The sequence below is a fragment of the Mandrillus leucophaeus genome, unplaced genomic scaffold, assembly GCF_000951045.1.
Source record: "Mandrillus leucophaeus isolate KB7577 unplaced genomic scaffold, Mleu.le_1.0 Scaffold334, whole genome shotgun sequence".
Lineage (NCBI taxonomy): Eukaryota > Metazoa > Chordata > Mammalia > Primates > Cercopithecidae > Mandrillus > Mandrillus leucophaeus.
This window is the reverse complement of record NW_012103521.1, coordinates 260,424-285,121: the sequence shown is the minus strand read 5'-3', so window position 1 is coordinate 285,121 and position 24,698 is coordinate 260,424. Positions and strand designations below refer to the sequence as shown.

The following is a 24,698-nucleotide window of genomic DNA, read 5'->3' as shown; positions in this document are numbered from 1 at the left end:
TAGTAATCTATCTTGTTTATCCTTTCAAAGAAAGAGCTTTCAATATTATTTATTCTTTGTGTGGATTTTTAGGTCTCAATTATGTTTGGTTCTGTGGTATTTTAGTTGTTTCTTTTGTTTTACTAGCTTTGAGGTTAGTTTGTTCTTGGTATTCTGGTTCCTGTAGGCATGATGTTAGATTGTTAATTAGAGATTTTTCTAACTTCTCGATGTAGGCATTTAGTGCTATAAACTTTCCTCTTAACACCGTTGTAGATGTTTCCCGGAGATTTTGGTATATTGTGTATCCTTTTTCATTTATTTCAAATAATTTTTAAATTTCTGCCTTAATTTTGTTTTTTACCCAAAAGTCATTCAGAAGCCAGTTGATTTCCATGTAATTGTGTGGGTTTTGAGAGACCATCTTGGTGTTGATTTGTATTTTTATGCTACTGTGGTCTGAAAGTATCATTGGTATGATTTTTGTGTGTTTTAATTCATCCAGACATGCTTTATAGCTGAGTATGAATTTGACCTTAGCATGTGTTCTGTGTGTAGATGAGAAGAATGTATATTCTGTGGTTTATGGGTAGCGCATTCTGTAGATATCTATTAGTTCCAATTGCCCAAGTGTCAAATTTAAGTCTAGAATTTCTTTGTTGGCTTTCTGCTTAAATAGATAATCTGTCTAATGTTATCCATGAGAAGTTGAAGTCCTCCATGATTACTGTGTGGATAAATCTTTTTGTAGATCTAGAAGTACTCTTTTTATGAATCTAGGAGCTCCATTTTTGGGTCTGTATGTGTTTAGGGGAGTTATGTCATCTTGTTGGATTAAACCCTTTATCATTGTGCAGTGCCCTTCTTTGTCCTTTTCGACTGTTGTTGGTTTAAAGCATAGTTTATCTGATATATATATAGCAACTCCTGCTCTTCCATGTTTTCTCTTGCATGATAGACCTTTCTGGAACCCTTTACTTTGAACCTATATGTTTTGTTACATGTGAGGTATACCTCTTGAAGACAACAGATAGATGGGTCTTTTTTTTTTATTCATCTTCTCAATTTGTGCCCTCAAGGGGGCATTGTATTAGTTTATTCTCACATTGCCATAAAGCACAACCTGATACTGGGTAATATATAAGAAATGAGGATTAATTGACTCACCATTCTGCAGGCTTAACAGGAAGCATGACTGGGAGGCCCCAGGAAAGTTACAATCATGACAGAAGCTGAAGGGGAAACAAGCACCTTATTCACATGGTGGCAGGAGAGAGAGAGATAGCAAGGGGGAACTGCCATACACTTTTAAACCATCAGATCTCATAACAGCTCAATCACTACCATGAGAACTACATGGCAATATCTGCACGCTGATTCAATACCTCCCACCAGGTTCCTTCTACAACATTGGGAATTACACTTTAATATAAGATTTGGGTGGGGGCACAGTCAAACCGTGTAATTTTGCCACTGACATCTCCCAAATTCCATCTCCTCACATTTTAAAACACAATCATGCCTTCCCAACAGCCCTCACAAAGTCTAACTCGTTCCAGTATTCACCAAAAAGTTCAAGAACAAAATCTCATCTGAGACAAAGCACATCACTTCTGCCTATGAGCCTGTAAAATAAAAAACAAGTTAGTTAAATAGAAGATACAAGAGAGGTACAGGCATTGGATAAATGCTCCCATTCCAAAAGGGAAAATTGGCCAAAACAAAGGGTCTACAGGCCTCATGCAAGTCCAAAATCCAATAGGGCAGTCATTAAACTTTATAGTTTAATATTATCTTCTTTGACTCCATGTCGCACATCCAGGTCATGCTGATGTAAGAGGTTGGCTCCCATGGCCTTGGGAGGCTTCACCCCTGTGGCTTTGCAGGTTACACACCCCATCCCAGCTGCTTTTATGGGCTGACGTTGAGTGTCTGCAGCTTTTCCAGGTGCACAGTGCAAGCTTTCAGTGGATCTACCATTCTGGGTTCTAGAAGATGGTGACCCTCTTCTCACAGCTCCACTAGGCCGTGCCCCAGTGAGGAATTTGTTTGGGGTCTCCAACCTCACATTTCCCCTTACACTAGTAGAGTTCCAAATGGGGGCTCTGCCCCTGCAGCAGACTTCTTCCTGGACAGCCAGGGATTTTCATACATTCTCTGAAATCTAAGCGGAGACTCCCAAACCTTAACTCTTGCCTTCTGCACAAACAGAGGCCTAACACCACGTGGAAGATGCCAAGACTTGGGACTTGCACCCTCTGAAGCCATGACCCCAAGTGTACCTAGGCAACTTTTAGGCACAATTGAAGCTGGGACAGTTGAGACACAACCATATCCTGAGGCTGCACAGAGCAGCTGGGTCCTGGGCCTAGCCTATAGAATATTTTTTTTTTCTTTGACCTTTTGGCCTATGATGGGAGGTGCTGATGTGAATGTCTCTGAAATGCCTTGGAAACATTTTCCTCGTTGTCTTGGGTATTAACATATGGCTCCTCACAAATTTCTGCAGGAGGCTTGAATTTCTCCTTAGAAAATGGATTTTTCTTTTATACTACATAGCCTGGCTGCAAATTTTTCAAATTTTTATACCCTGCTTTCCTGTTAAATATGTTTCACTTCCAGGTAATCTCTTTGTTCACCCATATGAGTGTATACTTTTAGAAGCAGCCAAGTCAGTTCTGGAGTGCTTTGCTGCTTAGAAATTTCTTCTGCCACATAGCCTAAATCATCTCTCTCAAGTTTAAAGTTCCACAGATCTCTGGGGCAGAGGCAAAATGCTGCCACTTTCTTTGCTAAAGCATAGCAAGAGTGATCTTTACTCCAGTTCCCAACAATTTCCTCCTCTCCATCTGAGACCACCTTAGGCTGGACTTCCTTGTCCATATCACTATTAGCATTTTGGTCAAAGCAATTCAACAAGTCTCTAGGAAGACATGTTCCTGTCTTCTTCTGAGCCCTCCAAACTGTTCCAAACTCTGCCCATTACCCAGTTCCAAAGTTACATCCACATTTTTTGATATCTTTGTAACAGTACGCCACTCCTGGTACCAATTGTCTGTATTAGTTCATTCTGACACTGCTGTAAATAACTACCTGAGACTGGGAAAATTATGAAGAAAAGAGGTTTAATTTACTAACAGTTCTGCAGGCTTAACAGGAAGCATGACTGAGAAGCCTCAGGACACTTACAATCATCGTGGAAAGCAAACAGAAAGAAAACACCTTTATTACAAGGTGGCAAAAGAAAGAGAGGTAATGAGGGGGGGAACTGCCACACAGTTTTTTTGTTTTTGTTTTTGTTTTTTGTTTTTTTTGGGGGGGACGGAGTCTCGCTCTGTCACCCAGGCTGGAGTGCAGTGGCATGATCTCAGCTTACTGCAAGCTCTGACTCCCGAGTTCTCGCCATTCTCCTGCCTCAGCCTCCTAAGTAGCTGGGACTACAGGCGCCTGCCACCATGCTGGGCTAAGTTTTTTTTTTTCTTTTTTGTAATTTTAGTAGAGATGGGGTTTCACTCTGTTAGCCAGGATGGTCTCGACCTCCTGACCTCGTGATCCACCCACCTCGGCCTCCCAAAGTGCTGGGATTACAGGCATGAGCCACCTTGTCCAGCCTGCCACATACTTTTAAACCATCAGATTTCATGAGAACTCACTCACTATCAGCACGAGAACAGCATGGGGGAAATACACCCTCATGAACTGGTCACCTCCCACCAGGTTCTTCCCCCAACATTCGGAATTAATGACTAATATGGTTTGGCTCTGCATCCCCACCAAAATCTCAATTCGGGACACAGAGCCAAGCCATATCAGTCATTAATTCTGTTTACATTTAAGGTTTTTGTTGATATGTAAGGTTTTGACCCTATTGTGAAGTTTCCTTAAAGCATCTGTGGTTTCTTTTGTTTAGTTCCCTTAAAGCATCTGTGGGCTATATACTTAGCTGTGCTTTGTTGGTAGCAGTTTTCATTCTTTCATCTCCATGTTTAGATTTCCTTTAGGGATCTCTTGTAAGGCTGGTCTAGTGATAGTGAATTTCCTTAACATTTGTTTGTCTGAAAGAAATTTTATTTCTTCTTTGCTTATAAAGCTTAGTTTGGCAGGATATGAAATTCTTGGTTTATGTTTCTTTCTTTTCTTTGAGAATGCTGAAAATAGTCTTCTAATCTCTTCTGGTTTGTGTGGTTTCTGCTGAGATATCTGCTGTTAGTCTGATGGGCTTTCCTTTGTATGTGACCTGACCATTTTTTTCTAGATGCATTTAAGTTTCTTTCTTTAGTGTTGACCTTACTTTTTGACTATATGCCTTAGTGATATTTATGTTGTATATTATCTGGCAGTTGTCCTCTGGATTTCTTGGATACAGATGTCTACCTCTCTGGCAAGACTAGGGAAATTTTCTTGGATTATTTCCTCAAATATGTTTTCTAGGTTGTTTTCTTTTTTCATTTCTCTCCCTGGAATGCCAGTAATTCATAGGTTTGTTAACTTTACATAATAACATATTTCCTGGAGACTTCGTTCCTTTTTAAAAGTTCTTTTCCCTTTATTTTTTCTTACTGTGTTAGTTCGAATAACTGGACTTCAAGCTCTGAAATTCATTTTTCTTTTTGGTCTACTCTACTGATAAACTTTCAATTGTATATTGAAAATCTTTAAGGCAGTTTTTCAGTTACATTATCTCCGATTGATTTGTTTTTATAATTCTTATATGGCCTTCATTTGCTGTATTGCTTTAGATGTTCTTTGCATTGATTTTCAGCCTTAACTTGGATCTCATTGGACTTCCCTGCAATCCATGCTTTGAAATATCCATCTGTTATCTCTGAGTCTCCACTTTGTCTAAGAACCATTGCTGATGAGCCATATTGATACTTTGATGGTATAACAACATTCAGATTTTTAATGGTGGCTGATATAGTTTGGCTGTTTCCCGACTAAAATCTCCTCTTGAATTGTAGTTCCTTTAATCCCCACATACCATGGGAGGGACTTGGTGGGAGATAATTGAATCATGGAGGCAGTTACTTTCACACTGTTTTCATGATAGTGAATGAGTTCTCACAAGCTCTGATGGTTTTATGAGGGTTTTTTCCCCTTTTGCTCATCATATCTCCTTCCTGTCACCATGTGAAGAAGGACATGTTTGCTTTCCTTTCCACCATTACTGTAAGTTTTGTGAGACTTCCACAGCCCTGATCAAATGTGAATCAATTAAACCTCCTTCCTTTATAAATTACCCAGTCTCACACAGTTCTTTGTAGCAATGTGAGAATAGAACAATACAGTAAATTTGTTCTGGTAGAGTTGGGTACTGCTATAAGGATACACAAAAATGTGGAAGCAGCTTCAGAACTGGGATACAGTCAGATGTTGAAACAGTTTAGAGGACTCAGAAGAAAGGAAAATGTAGGAATGTGTGAAACTTCCTAGAGACTTGAAGGGATCAGAATACAGGAAGATGTGGAAAAGTTTGGAACTTCCTAGAGACTTGTTAAATGGCTTTGATCAACATGCTTATAGTGATATAGACAATGAAGTCCAGGCTGAGGTGGTCTCAGATGGAGATGAGAAACCTTTTGGGAACTACAGCAAAGGTGATTCTTGCTGTGTTTTTGCAAAGAGACTGACAGCTTTTTTTCCCCACCCTAGGGATCTGTGGAACTTTGAACTTTAGAGAGATGATTTGGGTTACATGGTGGAAGTAATTTCTAAGTGGCAAAGCATTCAAGATAAAGCAGAGAATAAAAGTTTGGAAAATTTGCAGCCTGAACATGGGATATAAAAGAAAAATCCATTTTCTGGCAAGAGAAATTTGAGCTGGTTGCAGAAATTTGCATAATTAACAAGGAGCTGAATGTTAGTTACCAATTCAATAGGGAAAATATCTCCAGGACATGCCAGAGGTCTTCAAGGGAACCCTTCCCATCACAGGTCTGGAGGCCTCAAAGGGAAAAATGGTTTTGTGGGCTGGGCCCAGGGCCTTACTGCTTTGTGCAGACTCAGGACTTGGTACCTTGTGTCCCAGCCATGGCTAAAAGGGGCCAACATACAGCTCAGGCTGTTGCTTCAGAGTGCAAGTCCCCAGCCTTGGTGGCTTACATGTGGTGTTGGGCCTGCAGTTGCTTCAGAGTCCAAGCCCCCAGCCTTGGTGGCTTATATGTGGTGTTGGGCCTGCAGTTGCACAGAAGCCATGAATTGAGGTTTGGGAACCTCCACTTAGATTTCAGAGGATGTATGGAAATGCCTAGATGTCAAAGCACAAGTTTGCTTCAGGGGTGGAGTTCTCATGGAGAACCTTTGCTAGGGCAGTCCAGAAGGGAAATTTGGGTTGGTTTTCCCACACAGATTCCCCACTGAGGCATTGCCTAGTGGTGCTGTGAGAAGAAGGACACCATCTTCCAGAGCCAAGAATGATAGATCCATGGAAAGCTTACACCATGTGCCTTGAGAAGCCACAGACACTCAAGGCCAACCTCTGAATGCAGCTGTGAAGGAGGCTGTACCCTGCAAAGTCACAAGGGTGAAGCTGCTTAAGGCTGTGGGAGCCCACCACTTGCATCAGCATGACCTGTATGTGACAGATGGAGTCAAAAGAGATCATTTTGGAACTTTTTAATGACAGCCCTATTGGATTTCAGACTTGCATGGGGTCTCTAGCCCCTTTGTTTTGGCCAATTTCTCCCATTTGGAATGAGTGTATTTACCCAATGCCTGTACCTCCATTGTATCTAGGAAGTACCTAACTTGCTTTCAGTTTTACAGACTAATAGGTGGACGGGACTTTCCTTGCCTCAGAGGAGACTTTGGACTTGGACTTTTAGGTTAATGCTGGAATGAGCTAAGACTTTTGGGGGCTGTTGGAAAGGCATGACTGTGTTTTGAAATGTGAGGACATGAGGTTTGAGAGGCGTCAGAGGCATAATGATATGGTTTGGTTGTGTCCCTACCCAAATTTCATCTTGAATTATAGTTCCATAATCTGCACATGTTGTGGGAGGGACTCAGTGGAAGATAATTGAATCATGGTGGTGGTTACCTCCATGCTGTTCTCGTGATAGTGAGTGAGTTCTCATGAGATATGATGGTTTTATTAGGGGCTTTTCCCCTTTGCTCGACACTTCTCATTCCTGCTGCCATGTAAAGGATGTGTTTGCTTCCCTTTCTGCCATGATTATAAGTTTCCTGAGGCCTCCCCAGCCTTGTGGAACTGTGAGTCAATTAAACCTCTTTTCTTTATAAATTACCAAGTCTCAGGCAGTTCTTTATCACAGTGTGAAAACGGACTAATACAGTGGCAGAATTTTTACACTGCTTTTCTTTCATCTTGAGAGTGTTGTGTTTTGTAGGATCTTTTGGATTTGCTTCTATAGTCCTATGCACTCTGTGGGAAGGTTTTGTATTGGGATGCTCGGTTTAACCTGCAAACCATTAGGTGGTGTTTGCAGCTAAGAGCCAACTGCCACAGCAGCAGGTGTGTATGACCCTGGTCTGTGTTTACTGTGAGGTACTCTGCTGTTTCAGTTGAAGGGCTGGGTAGTTGGGTGTCTGGTCTGTGAGCTTCCTATTCCAGTGGGGGTCACAGCCGGTCAAAGCTGGAGGCCCTGGCTTGTTCATGAATATATGACAAGCATGAACCTATGACATGCATAAGCACCTGCCGTAATGAAGGTGGTTGGGAGGAATTCCTGCTGAAGTGAGCTGAGGTCTCTATGGAGAGGTGAGGGAGAGTCACTGGCTTTTCTTCCTAGATAAGTGGGAATATGCCCTCTTTTCCTATCACACCCTGATTCCAAGGCTTGTGAATTCTAATTCTGATGACATTGTAGTCTCTCTCTGTCCCACAGTGTGGTTGAGTATCATGAGAACCAACTGTTTTGCAACTCTTTGTTGGTATGGTTTCAGGGCGTAACCTCATCACTCAGCCTGATACAGACAGCATCATGGCTCGCCTGTTCTCCAGGGCGTCAGCCTTCTGCTTTTTGTAAAGTGAGGCCTCTACCTTTGAGCTCATGGTGGGTGTTGGTGGGTGGTCTTAACTGGTTGGGTTGCCCTGACATCAGACCCTGGGGATAGTAGTCAGGTGCCAAGGAGTTGGACTGGGGCAAGTAGTTCACCCATTCTCAAGCCTCTAGATAGCCCACTGAATAATGCGTATGAGTCCCGAAGGACTATACTGCAGTCAGGCTAGCCCAGAGTTCATGTGCTGATTGTGATGGGTGCAGGGTGGTCCCCAGGTCCCCAGCCATGGTCTCAGGAAGTGGCAGCCAGCACAGTTAGGTGGTGGAAACCCAAGTGAATATTACAGGTCTATGGGGGTTTGGTTTACAGAAGGCTCTGGGTTTCAAGTGAAATGTTTAGGCAGGGCAGGGTCTCTGTGCTGTGCGCTGTTCACTGTAGCTTGGTCCAACAGCAGCATTAGATCTGTATGAAAGTGGGTCAGCATGACAACTGAACCTTTCACTTCTTGCTTGTCTGAATTTTGTAGTTCACTTTAGCTTTTTATAAAACTTATTTTCCAAACACGGTCTAATGGATGCCATAGTTTTGGAATTCTTTCAGGTTTGAGAGTATCTGTCAGTTGCTTTTATACCTGAATGAGAATGTAGATGTGCATTCTATTTTTAGGTCACACTTTCACTTGGTATTTTGTGGTCATTGCTTCATTGCATAAATGGTATTGTATGTTGCTGTGGTAAATCTTGAGGCTAACTGGACTTTTCTCTCCTCATAACTGATTTCTTCCTTGATACTCAAGTACTATTTTCTTTGTCCTTACACAGTTACTTAACCGATAGACATTTTAATGTCTAAACATTCATAAAAGTTTTCTTTGGAAAGTAATATTCTTTTCAAACTATGAATTAAGTTATTTATTCATTTCTGGAAATTTTTGATTTTTATATAGTTGAAAACTTTTTGGTTTGGTTTCATTTTTTAATTATAGATGATCCGTATTTTGGTTATATTTGTCTTTTACTCATGCGTGTTATTATTTAGTTTATTTAACCTATGTCTCTTCTTCGTCTGCTTCTTCACGCTTAATTCCCAGTGTGATTATCTCCTGTTTGTGGACAACTCAATTTCTAGCTCTCTGTTCCATATATGTTGTTTCTAAATTATTTATTAGCTCTGTCATGGTATTACTTTGGCCTGTTTGCTTACCTGCATCTGTTGTTTTAATATCTTTGAAATCCAGCCGTATTGAATTTTTTAAAATGTTCTTCTGTAGCCCAAAATATTTTCAACATTTCATCTTTCTTGAGTTATATTTTCTTCAGAATAGAGAATCCTTTTTGTATTAGTTAAATATTGCTGTGAAGCAAGTTACCCCAAACCTTAGCAACAAATATTTATTACCTAGCATTTTCTGAGAGGAATCTGGGAATGCCTTACTTAGCTGAGTGGTTCTGGCTCAGGGTATCCTGTGAGGTTTCATTTTGTAGCTGTCAACCAGGACCGTCATCTTCTCAAGTCTCAGTGAAAATCAAAAATTTACTTCCAAGCTCACTCACATAGTTTTTGGCAGTCCTCAGTTTCACATATTTTTGGATAATTTCCTTAAAAAAAAAGATTAGGCTGATTTTTAAATTATGTAATAAAAATGTGCCTTTCTTAAATACACCTCTTTCCTCACTGCAATAGTTAGACCAGTGTTTTAGAGACCAAACTGAATCCTTTAAAAAATAATTTTGCTGAATTTTCTTTAAATCTTTCAACTTAAAATCTAACAGATGTGCCTTTCTTTCTATGTAGAGCATTCTGCCACTTTGGCTATATAACAAACACTTGTGATGGGGGAAAGCATCAGGTCTTCTGAAATTTTTGAATAGTTCAGTTCAATAACCTTTTTTTTTTTGCTGCTGTTGGTGGTGGTGGTGATAGTGGTCAGAATTAAATACAAAATAACAGTTCTTTTCAATACAGATGCTTTTACCAAATATACTGTTTAAAAAAAAAACTACACAAGAAGTAAATTCTCATTTAAAAATATAGAAAAAGAGAGGTGTACAGAATACATCGTGAAACTTTATCTTTCTGCTTACCTCCTTTCTCTCATTTTGCAGGAGTGACCATTGTTAACAATTGCTTGTGAATCATTCTAGACCTTGCCCTGTACAATAAAATGAGAGATATGTAGATTTAAGTTAAGGTTCATGTGTATATTTACATTTAGGTTTACTCAATAGCTAAAAGCCTATGTTATGCAACTTAAGTTTTACATACAGTAATATATCATGGACATTCTTCCATTTTAGTACTACTCTGTATTAAATATTATAAATATTCATTTTGGATACACTCCATAATTTAACCGTTCCCTTACTGATGGACATTTAACTTGTCTCCTTTTTTTTTTTTTTTTTGCATTTAAATAATACAGACAGGAACATCTCTATATATTCATTTATATCAGTGTATCACTATGTAGTAGATTCACAGAAGGAAACATGCTAGGTAAAATATTTCTTAATATTCTGAGACTTGAAATCATGGTTATTCCACCAGAATGGAATCTCTAACAGAATGTTGAATAGGTTAATTGTACTTTCCTTGTACACTGATTAAAAATTATTGTGTCTTTTAAAATTTGATATTAGCATATAATTCTCATTAATTCCTTTTAGACTAATAAGTGGCACACTGTTAGTTGTTTTTAACATGTACAGCCCTAAGGTGGAAGCACATGTGGCATGTGTGAGGAAAAGCAAGGAGGCCAGCAAGTTAGAATGAACTGAGAAAAAGAGACAGTAGTAGAGGATGAGTTCAATGAGATTATAAGAGGCAGATCACGGAGGGACATGTAGGCCATCTTCAAGGCTTCGGAGAACCTTCTCTCCATTATCAAAAATATTAAAAATAGTCTACAATTATTGTCTCCACTTCCACTGCACTGTGGTTTTCATCCTGTTTATGCCACTAATGCCTCTAGTAAACTGTTTCATCACTGTCCAAACGATGACCTCTTCTGATTCCTTTGTGAACTATACCTAATACTGTGGACTGTTTATAATTTCGTATGAATAAAAATGCCTTTCATAATACAATTTCATACTTGTATACTATTTTATTTTTATTCTTACACCTTTCTTCGTTGCAGAATTCTGTTTGCATTTTCCTCGTTTCTTCTCCCAATTGTTCTCCTGCTTTATCTGCTTTCTCCTTTCAGCTTTCTTTGCCAAATCCTGCACCTTTCCTCATCATGTGACCTAATGTTTCATTCTTGCTTCTTTTCTTGGATGACCCTTGAAAAGTGTCACAAATATGTTCTCCAATCCAAATGAATTAATAGCAATTTCTATTTCAGATTAGTTCTGGAAAACTTAAAAGCAATGTATATGGCTTTTAAAAATATTAAGCCTATGTAAGCAGATTGCTTGAGACATTTAAATATTTAATAAAGGTCATTTCATTTTACACAACCAGTAATCTGTTTTCATTGGTATTTTATTGTGCCTGGGCTGTTGGCTTCAGTGGATTAATTGATGCTCATCAGATATGATTGTAAGGCTTACAAAATTTAAATACATTTTCTATTTTAGCAGACCTTAAATTACATGACAGATAATATGTATTTATTAAAATATGTAACAAGCTATATCTAATCCATTGAAATTTATAATATAGAATTGGTCTGTTATTTTAACTCAGTCAAATATTTGATAAGGCAGAACAGTTTATTCCCAGATACTAATAGATAACAATTTTCTCTGATTCATAATTGATAATTTACATTATAGGAAAATATCAGTACATCAATCATAGATTAAAAACTTAAAAATGTAAGAGTATATACAGCCTGAATTTGGATTTCAGTTTGTCTTTTCTTCTGCCAGCCTATTATGTATTTTCATGCTTTATTTGATATTACATGATTTATTTCTTATTATAAGAAAATTTACTTTTTTGTGTAAAATTTTTTTTAAGAAATAACATATATAACATTAAGTTACTCTATTTGACTCAAACTATTAGAGATACTGTAATTTTGAAATTTATTTAAGATATATCTTGAAATATCTCTATGAAATATTTTATAGTACACTAATTATCCTATTGCATTATCTGAATTTTTAAATATATGCTGAATTAAGTTTTCTTATAAGATTTTGCTAATATTAATTGATTCTTTTATTTCTTCATCTCATTAAAAGTAGACAGTTCACCCTTTCTTTTTGTGAATTTATGTGTAATCAAAATAACAAATCTTGGGTTAGAGATTCTAAATTCCCCCAGGATAAATGTATTTCATAAATTCCAGATATCAATTTTTATAAATAATATTTTTTTATTACATATTTAAATTTATTATCAAATCACCTTTTTTGATTAAAAAAACTCATGTTTATGTCAACATTTAATTGAAAAATATATTTTGTAGGAGTCTGACAAGAAAATCAGAATGAAGCACAGTTTTCCAAAATGTAACTTCAGGGACTCCTGTATACTTAGTTCTCACGAAAGACATTCTGCTTACCAGTGTATACTGAAGACCTTAAAACTTTACTTCCAGTTTCTAGAATTGCTTATTTTAACTAACAGAGTAACACCTACAGAAAAAAATTCATAGTCTAGTATCTAATTTAAAGAACATTTTCTAGATTTTTAATATCTTCCATGAAACTTTTACAGACTTCCTCAGTGTCTTTTTCTCATGCTAACTCTTGATGGCTTATTTAAGCAACCTTCTCAGTTTTTTCCTTATGACCACTGAGTTACAGTTTCTAAGGCTCATCTAATATTTTTTAGATAGTATCATACTGATTTTTAGTTTATCTGGTCAAAGAGGAGGTCCCTTATGACAATATTGAAATACCTAAAGAATATGCTACTAATTAATTGGTTCTGATAGATTGTACATACTTCATTTGGGAATCTAAGGTCATTCAAATGGTAAGAAAATGACATTCTAATGTTATACATGCAACCTGAAGCAAGGATTCAAAGTTCAAAGGCTCTGGAATGAGTTAAAAACTATTCTTTTTTTTTTTTTTTTGAGACGGAGTCTCACTCTGTCGCCCAGGCTGGAGTGCAGTGGTGGGATCTCAGCTCACTGCAAGCTCCGCCTCCTGGGTTCATGCCATTCTCCTGCCTCAGCCTCCCGAGTAGCTGGGACTACAGGCGCCCGCCACCGCGCCCGGCTAGTTTTTTGTATTTTTTAGTAGAGACGGGGTTTCACCATGTTAGCCAGGATGGTCTCGATCTCCTGACCTCAGGATCTGCCCATCTCGGCCTCCCAAAGTGCTGGGATTACAGGCTTGAGTAAAAACTATTCTTTTAAGAAAAAGTCCTTATATCTATCCCTTGTTTTATTCTTATTTGAATATAAACGCTCATTCCCAGTGTATGCCTTTTAGTACTGTGTGCAATTTTCAATTGATAGATAATTATGTCATTCAAAATATGTCACTCAAATGCCACTTTAAATAATAACAGTTTATAAGATATGTTTCACCAGGAATTTGTACTAAGTCCTCACTTGTAATTAATGATAGTGAGAAGTACAAAGGTGCAATTATTTAGGAAAAAAATGTAAACTTTCCTCTAGAGTCTGGAAGACTGTATGACACAGGTGATCTTACAACTTTTTTCTTCTAGGTGGTTTAGAATCTTTGAAAAATCTTCAACAACTGATTTTGGACCACAATCAGTTAATTAGTACAAAAGGTCTTTGTGATACACCTACCATTGTATACCTAGATTGCTCCCATAATCATCTTACTGATGTTGAGGGCATTGAAAATTGTGGATTGCTCCAAATATTGAAGTTACAGGGAAATTATCTGAGTGAGGTAATTGCTTTGAATTAATTGATTTCCGTGATTAACGCAACACTTTTCTTTTAATGGAAATGCCAATCACATTTTAAAAGCAATTTTGAATAATTTTTTTATTCTTTTATATCTCACTATGAAGTAACCTATATCAAGAATATTAAATATTATACAGTTAATAGAAATTTTATTCATATTAAAAAATCTTGTTATACTTTATGATATGCAGTTTATCAGAATCTATTTGTTATTAGTTTTGGAAGGTTTTATATTTTTAAATTGGACGAAATGGTAAAATATTTTGCTTAATATAAACTAATGAACCAAATTTAAATATAGCTTCCATCCTTGGAGAATCTTGTTTTACTAAGAGAATTGCACTTGGATGATAACAGCATTTCAACTGTGGAAGCATTTTCTTCATACTGGCTGCCTTTACTACAAAATCTTACTGTCTCTCAAAACAGGTAAAAGCATACTTAAGAAATAAATTTAGTGAATGTTTAAAATAAATATGTGATGTTCATAAACTACCATAAAAGTTAGGTTTCTCTAATAATTCAATGAGATTGCATCAAAATAAATTAGTATATAAATTATAAAGATAACATTATAGAATTTTTAAAAATTAAAATGAATTATTGGCATACCCTAAAATTTTAGTAGAATTTTAATTGTCCATTTATCTTTCTAATTTTATTTATTTTCAAAGATGCACTTGTGTAAATCTCTCAGGGCAGATTTGTTTATGTTTATAAGGAGCATAGTCCTTGGAAAATACAGGAGGCAGTTAATTCAATTCAGAAGGATGTCTCATTCTCTCAAATGGTACTTATTAAGTCCTGGAAGGACAATTTTTAATCTGCTCTCAACTTGCATGTCTTTTTGAAACTGTTAGGATGGATTTAAATTTGATTTCCCTAAGGATATAAAGTAACACTTAAAAAAATACCTTAACATTCAATTGAAATGGGTACCTGCCTCAGAAGATCTATTTGAGACTACCAAACATCTGGATCTTTGCTGAGAATAACTGGCTAAACCAAAACAGGAGCACAATATGTGTATTTCTCCTCTGCTTAATATTTCATTGAAATCCATTCACTCTAATATGATTAATTTCTTCATCGAAGGCACAAGGAGTAGGGGAAAGAAACTATCTTTAACAAGAAATTGTTTAAGTTATATAATACTCACAAAACATGTGAATAAGGACAATATAATTTGTACATATATACCTATTTTCCCCCAAGACATATAAAATCATCTCTCAATCTCTTCCACAATAGTGTTCATCTTTTAGGCAGGTATATACTAAATAACTTAACTTCCACCTATTAAACTTTGACATTGGAAAACAAATATGTATTCAAAAATCTTCTCAAATTACTTTAATGCAATCTAAAATTTAAAATTTTTAAATTGAGACTTGAGTTTAAAAGGATATTTATTCCCAAAGCCAGCTACATCAGATAATACTGTGTAAGTAATTTGGGTAATTCACAAACTCCTTGGATATTTTCAGAATATTTTCCAGGTACAGAATATACTTTCAAAATGACATATTCAGCTATGTTTTGGACATACGCAGTAAGTCGCGGAGGAATTGACATACCTAACGTATATTATAAAAGTGGATCTCAAGCCACATTAATGAGCATAAAATATTTAAAGAGATTATAAAGAAAATCAAGAATTTTTTTGACAAATAATGCCTTTAATTTCTTTGGGCAATTTAAATGATCAGTCTATTTCTAAAAATGAAATTTATTACTAGCTGATAGACTTTTGCTCTATCGGTATGATATGACATGCACATCAAGCTGATAAAATGGGAGTTATATAAACTAGAGAATTAAATATTTTTAGAATTGAGCATGATAGTTGGAATGATTAATCCAAATGTTTTCTATTTATAATTTTGTTTGCATAATCTTATAACGTTTGACTATTGAGATGGGGTTTACTTTGGGGAATAGGAAAATGAGTAATACATGTCCTTACACCCACAGAGCATTTTGGCATAAAAGAACTTAGTTTTTTAAACTCATCTATACCAAAAAGTAAAATTATTATATAATATGTGTGATTTTGAAATTTTAAATAATACTGTCACTGATATTGGAATATTTTTCTTCTGAGTCTGTCAGAGCTCTTTATACATGTAACCTTCTACCATTATTGAGAGGATGAAGGGAGAAGGCCCAAGAGCACCAGGGAAATGTCATTGATAGCAAAGGACATATAGAATACTAAAATGATTTTGTAATGTCATAGTGTAAAGATAATCTTCAACCTTAGAATATTTCACAAGTTTATTTTCATTAACTATAGAAATTACCTATTTTAATTTATGCTCTTACATGTGAAATGACTTTTTAAAAACCATATTAAGTTTGATAAAACCAAATCTTTGTTTGAATATTGAACGTGCAACTTGTTCAGTAGATGTTGAGCAACTCTGCTCTCACTATCTGACTCTCAGTTTCTTTTCACATGTAAAAGTGGTAATGCCTACCTTACCTATTTTATGGGATTTTAATGATGATCCAAGAGGAAAGGGAGAATAATTTTATAATGTGATATTTGGATTTGTGTTTGGTATGGATTTTAAATTATATATACTTTTCCTTTAATTTTTGATATTTTCATCACAAAGAAGATATTATGTGTCCATATGCTTTTTTTCCCCAACAAATGGAATACATATAAAGAATGATACTTAGTACGTATTGTTTGAAATACTTGTTTCATCTTGATTTCTGTTTTAAATTTTCATTTAAGACATATGACTGTTTTAAGTTTGACTTAGTGGAGTTCTAACTGGATGGCTCTCTGGCTTTATAAGCCTTTTTACTTCCAATGAGACTCTTAAGTAGGAGCAGAAAGTGGAAACTATTGCCCATTGGCTGTTCATTGTATAAATCTTTTGCTTTTTGTCGTCTTTGAAATTTATATCTTTTTAATGCCCAGGGCTAATGTGACAAGGTCAAATGGTTTTAGGTTTTCACTAATGTCCTTTGTCTTTCTGGTTTGAATTTTCTTGGAAACAATATACACAGAATGTCAGTAAAAGGAAAAGTTCTAGAGGTTTTTCAAAAAAGGGTTATACTATTAAGTTTCTACCATCCTAATGAATAAAGGTGAATGAGTAGCCAGTTTTCCTGATTAAAATTTCAGAAGAAAACAAACATGATTTTAATAGCATGATTATCTGAAAAGATTAATTTCAATATTACAAAAATTTTTTCAAAGCGTATTTTTCTTTGCTTTGATTTTTGCAAAGATTTATTGATTGTTGATTCTAAAAAATTATTGGTTATTTTCATTTGAGGTCTTTTTATAACCTATGTGTTACCATATAACTTACTGCCTAAAAACATGAGATATTCTGTAAAACGAAAAAACTATTGTATTCTGAATGGTTTACTATGACATTACTATTGATATTTCAAAATCCTTTCTCTGGAAGGATGAAGAGCTAGTATTAGAAATATATTAAGGGTAGAGCACAAAAACAATTTTCTTGTTAATAAGTACATTTAATAAATTTTATTTTTACTTGAAAAATATATGTATATATAAACTACTTGTAATAATTATGCAGAACCTGCTTGAATAGGAAATGTCAGAAAATTGAGACTTAAACTCACTAATTGTGTATGGGTAAAACCTGAATTTCCTCTATCCCTGCATCTCTTCCCACCCCTGCCCCGCTTCCCTTCCTTTCCCTAGACTTTTTTTCCTTTTCTTTACTTCAATATCCATGTGAGATTTCAGTAAATTTCACTGTTATGGGGTATATGTACAAATAATTCAGTGTATGTAATGGCCAATATTTTCTCACTTTTATTACCTTGGGTATTTTTTTCCTGTAAATTGCTTTTAAGAAGTAGGATCTTTTATGTTTAATATGAATGCTAATATTATATTTAGGATTGGCAACATGTAGAGAGATGTTCTCCCAGCCTCATTATATAATCTACTTTTTCATCAGTAGTATATCTTCTTTCTTGTTGCTAATGCCGAAAGGGATAGTATAAGAGAAGAGTGATGGTCAGTACAAGGGTTAATCTTCTGCCAGACCCCAGGAAGCTTCCACTCACAGGTTTACTCTGTGAGCTTCTGACCTGAGAATATAAAAATAAGAGATTTTGTTGTTGTTGGTGGTGGTGGTGGTGTTTTCTATGGCAGTGAGTTTGTAGAAATAAAGAGGTAAAGGACCCTTCCAGGACAACTGGAGGGAGAGTATAAAAAACACTAAAGCAATAAAAGTGAAAATTAATGCATACTTATTTATTTGGTACCAGAGATAGACCTTGAGCCAAAGCATATTTTGAACAGTTATGGAATTCCAATATTTTATAGTGGGGATTAATTCAGAAGACTTTTCTAATTGTGACAAATATATATATTTTATGAAGGAGTTTTTATCTTGCTTAAAGATTCAGATGAACTGGCTTAATTTAATTTCCAAATAGCTACAGGTAATGTGATATTATGTTACAGAGTAACTGTAGACTTGTCCTAGTTGGAAATGCAAATCAAACTGAAGTTAATTTGCCCTTTATATCTTTTGTTTCCTATGACGTGGGTATTTTGAATATCACAATTTTTGTTTGAATATGGATTTTTGATAACAATTATAACTTAGAAAACAATAAAAACCTTTAAATGTAGGAGGAAAATTGATTATTACTAGATTATAATATGCATAATTAATGAGTATTAATTTTAAATATCAATGTATTTTCGCCAAGTTTAAGTTAATTCTATTGAGGTAAAACATTTTATATTATTCTGTTCTTATACTCATTTATTTATATATTGAATATATTTCCAATTTAAAAGTAAGCCCAGTTTAATTTTGCTTACAGTACTATAATACTTTCAATTAGTAAAGAAAGATTTTTTTAAAATAAAAATAGTCTTTAGTTAGTTCTCCTGTTGAAAAGTAGCAATTTATCCTGTTGAAAAGTGGTTTTTCATTTGTACCTTAAAGGTTTAGGTTGTATGTTTCAGACAGGCAGAAAAATAAATTAAAAATGTAAATTATTTGTAAATTTGGCCTTATATGAATACAAAACAAAATAATTAGGAAAAAACACACTTATTTAAATAGCAAATACACATCAAAATCCATGATTTTGTGTTTGAAATTAGTAATTTCATGATTTCTTTTAAAAAATGAATAGAAATCTTCCATCATAAATACTTAGAAGTCTATAATTACTGCATTTGTAAAACGCACGGTTAGCAAGTCCTATAATTGTATTGTACAATTATAATTGTATATATAAAATTGTATAAAATGTGTATAATTATATAATTGTATTATATAAATGTATTGTTATATAGTTACAATGGTAACATTAAGGACTTTCCAATTTAGAATTTTGATGAAGTTTATGTTTTTGTTTTCAGTTTGACCAAAATTGTACCGCTTTTTCATTTTGTTTCATTGGAAAAGCTAGATGTCAGCCACAATTGTCTTTCTGGTAAGTTTAGCATAATATATATACTTTAAATAATAGACTTTTGACTTTCTGTTTCAAATATGATAAGGGGTTGTTTTAAATGCGTGAGTTAATGACATTTACATATAATAAACCTGTAAAATAAAGCATGCCGAAATAATTCGCTTGAAATTTTCTTTCCACTTTTACAGTCGTATTACTTTCACATCTTTTTGGTAGGCCTAGCCAAAGTCACAATTATGCTTTTATTTAAAAGTCATAAATCTTTTGCTTTTGAAATGAATATCCTAATGAAGATGAGCAAACTGTATACCTTCCTAACAGGTATAGAGTAGTCACCCATTAAAAATTTATTAAAGAATCATGACTTGAATTGACTCACTCCTTCCTTTCCTCAAAATTTCCTCATTTCCAATCCCAGTCAGTCCACTCCTAGAGGCAGCCACAGACTGAATTTATCACCACATATTAATTTTGTCTTTATATTAATTGGATCTAACAGTACATTCCTTTTTTCTACAACTTTCTTTGTGTGATATTAGCATCTGTCATTCTACCACTTTATATGTTTATTAATTTATTTTTCTGAAGTGTAAGGGATGCATGAATATATTACAATTTGTTTATCCATTCCCCTGTTGAACATACTTTGATTGTTTGTGGTTTGGGGGTTATGAATACAAAGTTCCTATGGTTCTTGTACAAATATTTTTGCAGGCTTAAGTTTTCTGTTCTCTTAGGTAAATGTGTAAAAGTGTAATTGTTGGATAATAGAGTAGGTGTAACTCTAAAAGAAAATGATGTACTATTTTCCAAAGTAGTTGGAACATTTTACAACCCCACCAGAACTGAGAGTTACAATTGCTCCATTCTAGAGAGTGCTTAATAATTTACTATGTTATCTCATTGTGGTTTTAGTTTGCGTTGACCTGATGAATAAGGATGTTGAACCTCTTTACAAGTGTTTATTGGTGATTTTTGCACCCTCTTTTGTTGTGTCTATTCAAGTGTTTCACCATTTTAAAATTTGGCTATTTTTATTTTTCTTAATGATCTATAAAAATGTTTACATATTCTGGGCATCATTGTCTTATAAATTTTTTTTCTAGCCTTTGTTTTATCTATCAATTTTCTAAATGGTATACTTAGATGAGTAGATATTTTTAATTTTTTCGTTATTTTTGTGTGTCCTTTGTAATAAATTTTTCACTCCCAGATTGAGAAGATAATTTTCTGTGCTTTATTCTAGAAGCTTTTGTACTTTCAGTTTTTACTGTTAGGCCTATGATCCCTCTCAAATTAATTTTTATGTATGGTGTGAAGTAGAGGGTGAGTTCATTTTTTATATGGATATCGAATTGTTCCAGCCACACTGGTTGAACAAGCTTTTTTTTCCATAGTTAAGTTACTTTGCCATCTTTGTGCAAAAATTGTTTTACATTTGGTTTTCTTTGGGATATGTTTCCATTGATTGCTTTTCTCATAACTATGGCTTATGTTTTCGTGTTTCTTTGGATGTCTAGTAAATTTTAACTATATGTTGAACATTGTAGACAATTCTACATTGAGCATTGTAGGTAGTTCAGTAAGTCAGAGTGTTGTTGTCTTCCTTTAAAGGATGTTGTTTTATTCTTGCAGGAAGTCAAATTAATTATGAATAATTTTTGAATAATTTTGTTCCTGCTGGGTTTAGTTTAGTTCTATTTTAGGACAGGTGATTTTAGTTTTCTTTTCTTTTTTTTTTTTTTGAGACAGTTTCGCTCTTGTTGCCCTGGCTGGAGTGCAATACTGCGATCTCAGCTCACTGCAACCTCTGCCTCCTGGGTTCAAGTGATTCTCCTGCCTCAGCTTCCCAAGTAGCTGGGATTACAGGCATGCGCCACCATGCCCAGTTAATTTTGTATTTTTAGCAGAGACAGGATTTCTCCGTGTTGGTCAGGCTGGTCTCGAACTCCTGACCTCAGGTGATCCGCCCACCTTGGCCTCCTAAAGTGCTGGGATTACAGCTATGAGGCACTGCGCCTGGCCCTATATTCACTTTTTTAAAGGTAAAAAGGTCCATGCAATTCTATTTAGTTATATATTCAATTTTAATGCTTACCATATTACTTTAGATTTCACTTCTTCAGATTTTGTGCTTGCAATGTGGCACAAACTATTCTAAGTCCTTTATACACATCATTTCATTTAATCCTCACCCTATAAGACAGATGTGAACCTGAATTGTAAAGTAGATTTACAGAAGTTCACACAGCTGTTACATGGTAGAAACATATATTCTGACAATAGTCTGTGTTCTTAACTCAATACAGTCTTCTTTAAAAAGCCTATAGTATTCTGCAGAAGAAATAAAAATATTGCTTTTCTGTAATAGCTAACCAGTAAATACAGTGGTCATAGATTTATGGTATTTGTTCTAAATCTGTGATACCTTTCAAAATGATTTTATTTTCTGTAGATCTTAAAAGTGTCATAAAATGGTTCGATGCATGCTATTCTCTCCGTGCATTGTCTCTCACTGGAAACCCACTTCTTCAAGAAACAAACTGGAGGTAAAGAAGCATTGTTGCACCCTATGAGTACCCTTTATTATAGTTGCAGAAAAAAGTTTGATAACAATTGTCCTGTGAATAACAATTGCCTGGGAAAAGTTAATTGAAAAATTAAAAGTTATTTTAAACCAAAAAAGTTTTGTAAAAGTAGTTTTAAAAATGTTTTTATTCTAAAATAATTTTCTTGCACATGTGTGAACTAATACAAAATTGAAATTAAAATTGTAATGTAAACCAATCATTAGGTGACAAGTTTAGTGTGATATTAACTTGGGTTTTGCATTTATAGAAAATATATTTGTTGTTAATTGCTTTTTTGCTAATCATCTAATTGCATAGCTTCCTATTTAAAGTGTTTGCTTTTTGAGAGTAATTTGGTTTTGCTTTATTTTCCTAAAAGAGAAAGATGGTGTCTGTTAAAAAGTTTGTGTTATAAGCCTGTTTAAATTCTTGCTTCTCTTTGGAATATGGCAATACCTAAATGCAAACCAAGAAAAATATTTTATAAGTTTTAATACATGTTCATAGAAAAAAATTCTCTCATTTACACCTCTAATAATATACCAACACCATTTCCCCCAAATCAACCACCAGCTTTTTTCAAAAATTAGCTATTTTGTGTTAACTTACATATCATAATTTTTATCATTTTTGCTTATGAATATGAATATTTTGTGGAAAACTGGACACTTTTATCACCTTAAAAATACCTCATGCTTTTTTGCAATAAGTTCCCTCCCCCAATATTTTAAAAACATCTCTCCACTCTTTTATGGCTTTCACTGTTTCTGGTGAGAAATGTCTACTGACATTCTTGTCTTTCTCCAAGAATGATTTTAAGATTTTCTCTTGATCACTGGTTTTCAGCAATTTGACTATATGTTTTGGTGTGGTTGCATTTAGTTTATTTGGGATTTATCAAATCTCTTGGATCTGCCATGTTCATAAAATTTGGAAAATTTATGGCTGTTGTTTTCAGATTTTTTTGTTCTCCTTTTCACTACCTATTCTGCCCTAGTAGGACTCCAGTTTCAATAATATCAGACCATTTGGATTATCCCAGGAGTTTCTGTTGTTGTTTTCTTTTACTTATTGTTATTATTTTTCCCTTTCCGTGCTTCACTAACTCTAAATAGTTTCTATTGCTTTGTCTTCAAATTCTCTGATATTTTCTATTTATCTACCCTGCTTTCAATCTCATCTATTTTTCATTTCTGATTGCAGATATATTTTTCATCTATATAAATTTATGTATTTCTTTAACATTTGTAATTTCTCTTCTAATCATGCTAATGTTTTCTGGAACCTTCTTGAACATATGGAAAATATTAATAATAGCTGTATTAATTTAACTTCCTTATCTGTTCTTTCCATCATCTCTATCATTTGAAGGTCTACTTGTATTGATTTTTTTTTTTCGCTGATTCTAGATCATATTTCTCTGCTTCGTTGCATGCCTGGTCAGTATTGGTTGCATTCTGGACATTTTGAATTTTATATTCCCAATGCTTAATTTCATTGCATTACTTTAAATAGCCTCTATTTTGTATTTGGTGTGCAGCGGCTAAGCACAGCAGCACTCATGAAATACTTTCTAGGCTTGCTTTTAAGTTCTGTTAGAATGGTCCAAAGAAATCTTTGGACTAATGCTAATGTAGCCCTACTACTCTGATGACAACTTTCTGAATATTTTTCCAGATGTCTCATATAGAGACAGGCTGGTCTTGAACTCCTGAGCTCAAGAAATCCTCCCACCTCAGCCTCCCAAAGTGCTGGGATTACAGATGTGAGCCACTGTGCCCAGTCTTCTATGTATCCTTTTAACTTTGCCTGTGGGAACTAATTTCCTATGTCAGTTCCTATAGTTCTGCTTTCAGTTTCTACTGGTTCTTTCCCCTGAACTTAGATGGCTTTTTCTTACACATCAACAGAACATTACTGATTTGCCAAGTTTAAGTGAATTACCTCCCAGAATACTGAAAGATTTTGCATATGTCCACTGTGAAATTTTCCACTGTGGAATTGGTGATCATTCTGGCTTACACTTGTGTCTTTTCTTATGCTCAGAACATTCATTTGTGAGATGGTTTCACATTATTTATTGTACATTTGACATATTTATACTGTCATTTCACTGGTACATCAAGACGGGACAAGCCAAGCAGAAACAAGTCTACAATTTAGGAAAATGAGTTTGCCAATACAAACATGCTAAGTATAGGGGAAGGCACACGTTTACCAAAATACATATTAGGTAGCAAAATATATATTAGGACCATTAGAGTTTAAGTCAAATCAGGAAAACTTGTCAACTTGTCCAGGCAGTTAAAATGCATTTATGAACAAAACATAGAGTAAAAAGAAAAAAAAAATCCTGTAACACCTTATCCTAGGACAGAAGCTGTTGACTCTTTGCCCTGATTTGGTTTCTCTGCAAGCTATGACCATGTCCAAGAAGACCCTGGATCTGACAATTTCAGAGGAGTATGAAATATATTACAGAAGAATTAAATGTCTGGTTATGTTTAAAATTCCCATATTTGACTTAATGTACCTGTAGAACAAGCTATTAGAGTTTGGGGAATAGTCTATCTTCCCACTCTTGTCTGAAGCTACTGCAAACCTCTGACACTCTTTTTAGTGTCAAAATTTCACAGTGGACATATGCAAATTAATTTGTCTCCTGGATTTGTTACTTGGTCTTTGGTTAAGAAGATAGAAGCATTTTTACACTAACTCAAACACCCATGTAATTTACTGCATATTAGTAACCTGTATATCTTAGAAGAGTTATTATCTTGACCCAGAAAGTAAATTTTTCTTTTTTTTTTCTTTAGAGCTAGGTTTCCAAAAAATTTCTAATAGTGCAATGTTATTTAAGGAAATCTTGCATGTTTCCACATGTTTTAGAAAAA

General features: G+C 34.8%; 1 protein-coding gene across 1 annotated transcript in view; it reads left to right on the top strand.

The window, feature by feature from the left end:
• Positions 1-24,698, top strand: part of LRRIQ1 (leucine-rich repeats and IQ motif containing 1) — a 210,788-nt gene that overhangs the window by 58,265 nt on the left and 127,825 nt on the right. Inside the window, 4 exon segments of the mRNA XM_011988666.1 lie at positions 13,579-13,772; positions 14,094-14,221; positions 19,179-19,252; positions 21,690-21,783. Of these exon segments, the coding sequence (XP_011844056.1) occupies positions 13,579-13,772; positions 14,094-14,221; positions 19,179-19,252; positions 21,690-21,783 (490 nt within the window).